Raw genomic sequence first — 6,535 nt, 5'->3', positions numbered from 1 at the left:
GGTTCCCGTCAGCCCCAGTTCCCTCCCCCAGCCCCGGTTCCCGGTGCAGCCCGTGCCCGCTTCCCCGCGCCCCCGGCCGTGCCCGCTCCTTAGCGCCCCGCAGGGAAGCTCCCGCTCGAGGCCGTGCAGGTGGTGCTGGAGGAGCTCCGCAAACAGGGTGCGTGCGTGACACCCCCGTCTCCCCGCCGGGCCGCCCTCCCCGCCGCTCACGCCCCCTGTCCCCTCCTTTCCAGGGAACCTGGAGTGGCTGGACAAGAACAAGTCCAGCTTCCTGGTCCTGTGGCGCCGGCCGGAGGACTGGGGCAGGCTCATCTACCAGTGGGTGAGGCCGGGAGCGGAGCGGGGCGCTCGCTGCGAGGGCTGCTTCTACGCTCCCGCTTTCCCCACGCTGCTGCCTCCCCGGGGCCGGTTTTCCGGCTCTTTAGGTGCCCTACGGGGCAACTGGAGCTTCCCGCGGCCCTGCGGCCGGTTGCAGCGTCGCAGGGAGGACGGAGCCGCCTCGTTGCGTTGCCTCCTTCCAAGAGGAGGCTGCCAGACAGCTCCTTGGACACGGGCCGAAGGAGCAAAGAGTGGAGGGACGCGGGGAGCCGCCGTCCGGGCTCCGTGGGGATGTTTCATTGACTCCCCGGGGCTCCAGAGCCTCTCCAGGGGGGTTGTCCATGCTGAACATTGTCCACGCTGTCTCACTTGAGCTAAGACCTCCTGGAGATCCGTGCTGAGGACCTGCCAGCAGGGAGGCTTGAAGCTCCCTTGCTTCTCCCTTTCCAGGTAGTGAAGAACGGCCTGACGAACTCTGTGTTCACGCTGTACGAGCTGACGAGCGGCGACGATACGGAGAACGAAGGTAACGGCGGGCAGGGCGTCCAGGGCACCCGTGGGCCCGTTCCTGCTGCTGCAAAGAGCCACAAATCTGTCACCCTGCGGGGTCACCAGCATCGTCGCTCCCCGACTTCTATAAGCTGGTCCGTTCAGTGATTCCCCCCGTTCCTGTTGATGGGATGTTTGCCCTTTCCTAGAGTTCCATGGCTTGGACGAGTCGGTGCTGCTCCGGGCTCTGCAGGCCCTGCAGCAAGAGCACAAAGCTGAGATTATCACGCTGGACGATGGCCGAGGAGTCAAGTTCTTCTAACAGGAGCCTCTTCCTCCCGCCCTCCTCTGGCTGCTGAAGCGTTTCCAGCTGGGAAGGTCCCATCCCTTGGCCTGGTTCTGAGCAGCAGCTGCAAACTTCAGATTCCTTGGGGCAAGGAGAGCGTGTGAAGCCTTCGGAAGCCGTGACCACTTGGAGATGCTCAGAGATGCTCTGTCTTTGCTTTCTCCCCGTTCATTTCCGCTTGCGAGGTCAAAGCTGCTCCCAGCAGCTCCCAAAGGCTCCACACCGCAAGCGGAGAGCAAGGACCCTCACTCCTCGCGCTGCCCGTTCCCCGGAGAGCGGCCGTAGCGGGATCTGCCATGGCCGGGCCGCGGGGGCTCCTGGCGCGTCCCGCTCGGCCCTCGCCGCAGCCTCGGGAACCTGAGCGGGAGCGCGAGCCGTGCCTGCCGCCGGGCAGGCTGCGCTGCACGCGCGCCGTAGGAGCTCATAATTAAAGGAATAATTAAAGTGAGATGTATTTATAGAGCAGCTTGGGCCTATTTGTCTCTCTTGATTCTCCATGAGTGACAGGCCAGGGTAGCAAGTGTACTTGAAAGCAGTGTTCCTGAAACCCAGGCAGCTCCATCTCCGTTGGAGGAGGCTCTGGAGGTCTCCAAAACCCACCTGGGTGTCACCCTGTGCTCTGGGTGTCCCTGCTGGAGCAGGAAGGTTGGACTAGATGATCTCTAGAGGTCTCTGCAAAGCCATCGCACCGGGCTGGGAAGCTGGCAGCACTGTGCGGTTTGCACGGAGTTACAGCCCACCTGGACTTCTGCTCCCTGCTGGCGGCTTCAAGGCAAGACTTATTTCCATTTTCCATGTGCTGTTCATTGGAAGCTCCTGGGTTCAGTGCAGGGGTGAGTCAAGCTCTGTTAAAAGCCGAGCTTGCAGGGAGCGTGACTTAAGTTTTCAGATGCTTAATCCTGATAACGATGTACGTGGTTGATCAGAAGCCATGGCCTAAATACAGTAAATTCCTCATGGGCGACGGAGGGCGGCTGTGACCAGGGAGGCTCTCGCTCTGCTCACCCGTTCTGGAGCCCTTTGCCAAAGGATTCGGCACTTGCTGCGCTCGGACGGGGGTTACTGGGCCGCGTGGGCCTTGAGTTGGTCCCGTTGTGGTTGGTGCGATGGCCTGGAGCAGAAAGGCCCTGTCCTGGCAGCTTCTGGCTCCGGTGCCCAGCAGTTTGTCCTTCCCTGCCCTCCCCGCGCGGAGCTCTCGGCTGCTGACAGCCCTTGTCAACGGGAGATAATCTGCTGTGTGGCCGAGGTGCCAGAGCCCCGGCTGAGCTGGTGGGACGGCGAAGGTCAAAAACGCCCTTTGTGAAAGAGCAGCCCGTTCGCGTGGGCTCGGCGGGAGGTCCTGGCTCCGTCTCTGCAGGCGCGGGGCTCCCACTCTGTGTCTGTCCTCCCCCGGCGCTGGCTCCCGCGGCGCTTCCCTCCCGCTCCCGCAGGTCCCTGTGGAGCGCGGCGCCCGCGGCGGCGGAGCGGGGCTCCTGCTGGGCCGGGCTGGCCCCGGGCACCTCCTGGAGCCGGTCGCTCCTGCCGGTTCCAGGGCCCTACTTGGAACGCGGGACCGTCCATCCCTCCGGGCAGCCCCGTTCCGCGCCCCGGCAGCACCGTCCGTCCTGCCCCGGCTCGGCCGGCCCGCGCCGTCGGTGGCATGGAGCGCGGAGGGCCGCGGTGGCCTCCCGCGCGGCCGCCTGTCGCGTCGTGCGTGGCGCGGGCGCTGCCGTCCTGCCCGGGTGGCGGTGCGGACGGCGCCAGGCTGCGCGCTGGGCACGCGGCCCCAGCAGAGGGAGCGCATCCCAGCGCAGCGGCCTCCGTGCCGAGCCGGCCTCCGTGCCGTGCCGGCCTCCGCACCGGCCGCCTCCCCGTGCGGCCGCGGCCCGGATGGTCCCGTGGGAACCGTCTTTGTCCAGCGCCGGGGCTTGTTGCGAAGGCCGAGATCTGCCCCTCTGGTGCTGCCCGCGCGGGGTCTCCCCCTCGCCGCTGCCCCCGCGGAGCCTCTCGGCCTGCGGGGCCGCAGGGCGCTCCGCTCCCGCGTCACCCCGCTCCCCTCGAGCGCCTCTGCTCTTCATTAGACTTGTTCCCTCTGTAGGAAGCTCTGATGTGACATCAGATAAGCCCAAAGTTGCCGCTTTCCTTCAAGCCTTGCTGGCGGGAGGCTGCTGCCGGGGAAGGGGAGGAGGAATGTGCTCCCGGTCTGCATCACGGACACGGGCGCCAGCCCTGCTCCGCTTGGGGACACCGGAGCCGCTCAGGCTGCCTGCGGCCAGCGGGGCGCGAGGGGAGGCCCGGGGCTGCCGGCTCCCTTGGAAGGAGGTGCAATTGGGCTGCTTGGAGGGAAGGGGGCTCACGGCCTCCAAGCCTCTTCCCGACTCTGCTTTGCCCCCTTTATACCCCAGGAGGAGCCCGGCAGCCTCGCGCGGTAACAACCGAGGCCGACGGGCTCCGTTCAGCAGCCAAAGCAGCGGCGAGGCGGCCGCCCTCGAGGGGAAAGGAGCCCTGGTTCCTCCCCGAGGCCTCGGCGCAGCCCCCGCGGCCACGTCTGGCCGGGCTGATTGCGGCGCCGGGCGCGGTGCCGCGCAGGCCGGGCGCCGAGATAAGGCGCTATCGAGCCGCGCACGCCCGGGCCCCGCTGCCCGCGGCCGGGAGGAGCTCCGCGGCCTTTCCCGGCCGCGCGGAGCCGGGATCGGGAGCTGTTCGCTTTGATAAGCGTGAAATCCAGGGTGAATTACGGTGTGGGTGGCATCCGAAACTCCGGGCTAAGGCCGTCCTGAGGGGACTTATCTGTGGCCTGTGATTTTCAAGGCACCCGCTGGCTGTGCCGCCGGGTACCGGAGCCAGCACGTCGGCCGCCCTGCAGCGCGCAGCTCCCCGCCGCAGCCCGGGGCACCGGCCTCTGCTGCCCGAGGGCCCGGCGGGTGCCCCCCTGTCCCCGCTGCTGGACGGGAGGGCCGGGGGCAGCGGGAGTGCCCGGGCGAGCGGCTCCGCTCGGCGCCCTGCCCGGCGCTCCCGGCAGCCGAGCGCCCGCAGGGACGGGCTGAGCGGCCGCGCCGCGGCGGCTCCTCAAAGCCAAGGGCTGGCACGGGCAGCGGCGCCCAGGGAGCGTCACCCGAGCAGGCGCAGGGTGTCGGGTGTTATCCCTGCTGATCCCGCTGATAGCTGGGGATCCGGCCTGGAGCTCGCTGCTTCCCACCCGCCTCCGGCTCCAGCTCGACTGGGATCAGGCCCCACGTGGGGCCAATATCCCACTCCGGGGTGCAGCCTGCAGCGGCCGGAGCCCCACGGGGCCTGGATCTGCTCCTGATGGTGCAGAACTAGTGGCTGTCCCACATCGAGGGGAGATTTTCAGCCAGGAAAGACAAAAGCTGCAGCTTTGCTGAAAGCGGCAGCTGCAGTGGATAAGAGCAAAAGCAAAGACTTTTCCAGGGGGGAGCTTTTTAAACCCGACATAAGTTGGGCAAGTGGGGAAGCTGCAGCCCTTCACATGGGCCAGACCAGCCTCTGGAGGAGAGGAGCCCTCAGAGCCACACGGGAATGGGCTCCTGCTCCCTGGCCTTGTGCAGCCTGTGAGGCCGGGGGTGCTGCACGGCGAGGCGGGAGGCACTGTCCCCTTGGCGGGTCCCTGAAAAGGGAGGATGTCTCTGCCCAGCAGGAGGTCACATCCCAACAAAACCCCTCAGCATCAGAGTGGGTTCCAGCTGGGCTGCGCTTTACAACACAAGGGGCCTCTGCAGCGGGAGCCCCAGGTGCCCCCAGCCCCCTGCCCGGCTTTTGCAGCAAGGGGGGTTGGGGTCTGGGGCTGAGGGGCCCCTTCCCCAACTGCACCCGCACCCGAGCAAGCGCTGGGGAGCGCAGGGCGCAGGCAGGGACGCGCTCGCTCCCCGCAGCTGCACATGGGCTGCTTGCAAGCCCAGAGGGATCCAGTCTCTCCCTGGGGCGGTTTCTGCCTGATCCTGTGCTCCATGAGCGGAGCAGGATGAGCAGGGTCATGCACAGGTAGCACAAGCTGGCCCGGCCCAGAGATTAGCAGCTGGACACGGGGCTTCTGGCGAACAAGATTTCATTAAACGCGTCCCCTCCTGCCGCCCGGGCGCGGATTTGCGGGGCTGCAGCGGAGTCAGAGCCAGTGGGGGGGTCACTCCTGCACATACAGGGCCGGTGGTGGAAGCTGCGGGAGGACGTTTACCCCTTCCCTTTAGTGGTTCTTTTATTGCTGAACAGAAACAACCTGACCTCGAGGTACAGAAATTAGTGTTGCCTCCAATAGCTTTGTGTTTTATGTCGCGTGTGTTTTGTGTAAACAGTTGCACTGAGTGAGCAACTTAGTTCAAATTGCAGAGACAAGAGGCTCTTGTCTGGACCCTGGACGAGCCCAGGGCTGCAGCAGAAGTTCATGTCTGGGTGTTTGCATGAGCCTCCTTTGGGGATGAAGCCCGGGGGCAGAGCGAGAGCCTGGGCTGCCTGGGGCAGAGCAGCGGGACCTGAGAGCCACCAGGATTTGAAAGGCGGGAGCTGCTTCCCGTGGCCGCTGCTCGGCGGAACGCGCTGCTCCGCACTCCCAAGTCACAAGCACTTGGTAAACGTTGGAAAGGAGCTCATCCCTGCAGCGCCGCGCTGCCTGCGTCACCGTGTGATGCCTCAGCTCCCCCGGCCCCGGGGCCAGGAGCAGGGCAGGGCTCCAGCTGCAGGGAAGGGGCCAGGAGCCCCCAGGTAGTGACTGCAATGTGGGGGCTCCGCTTGGCTGCGTGGCCGGGTCGCCCCTGCCAGGGTCCCGGGGGGTGACTCCCGTGCGCAGGGCACAGACCCTGCAGCGGGGGTCGCCGTGGGGACCTGGTGCTGGGCACGCTGCCCGTGCCAGCGCCTGGCACCGCCGTGGGTGCTGGCGCCGGGGCCAGCGCTCGTGCCCGCTGCGTGGAGCCCGATGCCGGCGCCCGGGGCCGGTGCGGGGCGCACGGAGCCGGTGCGGACGCGGTGTCCGGTGGGGGCCGCCCCCGCGGCGCAGGCGGGGGGCGGTGGCCGCGGGGAGGCGGTGCGGGGACGGGGGCGGCGCCGCCGGGCGGGGCAGGGACGCAGACCGGGACGGCGGCCCCGGGGGACGGCGGCGGCGCCAGGTGCGAAGCTGCCCGGGCAGCGGCCGATGCTGGCGGCGGAGCCGGGCGCCGCCGGCGGGGCCATGTCCCAGCCCGAGGCGGAGCGGGCGAGCGGCGGAGCGGGGGAGCCGGGACCGGAGCCAGAGCCGGGGCTGGAGCCGGAGCCGGGGCTGGAGCTGGAGCCGGGCTCCCCAGGGTGGGCTCCGCAGCGCAGCCGCGAGCGGCGGCCCTCGGGGCGCGAGTCCCGGCGCGCGTCCATTCGCTTCAGCCGCCGCAGCTCGGCCGAGCTGGAGCTGCTGGGCTACGC

General features: G+C 68.0%; 2 protein-coding genes across 2 annotated transcripts in view; both read left to right on the top strand.

The window, feature by feature from the left end:
• The window catches only part of VPS25 (vacuolar protein sorting 25 homolog), a 3,023-nt gene extending 1,497 nt beyond the window's left edge, over nt 1–1,526 (top strand). The window contains exons 2-5 of the mRNA XM_026044588.1: nt 104–157; nt 234–322; nt 769–844; nt 1,017–1,526. Coding sequence (XP_025900373.1) covers nt 104–157; nt 234–322; nt 769–844; nt 1,017–1,129 — 332 coding nt within the window. The 3' untranslated portion in view covers nt 1,130–1,526. The remainder of the gene's footprint in view (nt 1–103; nt 158–233; nt 323–768; nt 845–1,016) is intronic.
• A 4,749-nt stretch (nt 1,527–6,275) lies between these two features.
• Nucleotides 6,276–6,535, top strand: part of WNK4 (WNK lysine deficient protein kinase 4) — an 8,283-nt gene continuing 8,023 nt past the window's right edge. The window contains exon 1 of the mRNA XM_026044586.1: nt 6,276–6,533. Coding sequence (XP_025900371.1) covers nt 6,276–6,533 — 258 coding nt within the window. The remainder of the gene's footprint in view (nt 6,534–6,535) is intronic.

Source organism: Nothoprocta perdicaria, unplaced genomic scaffold, assembly GCF_003342845.1.
Source record: "Nothoprocta perdicaria isolate Ctin4 unplaced genomic scaffold, notPer1 scaffold_372, whole genome shotgun sequence".
NCBI classification, from domain to species: domain Eukaryota; kingdom Metazoa; phylum Chordata; class Aves; order Tinamiformes; family Tinamidae; genus Nothoprocta; species Nothoprocta perdicaria.
This window is presented reverse-complemented; position numbering and strand designations above follow the sequence as displayed.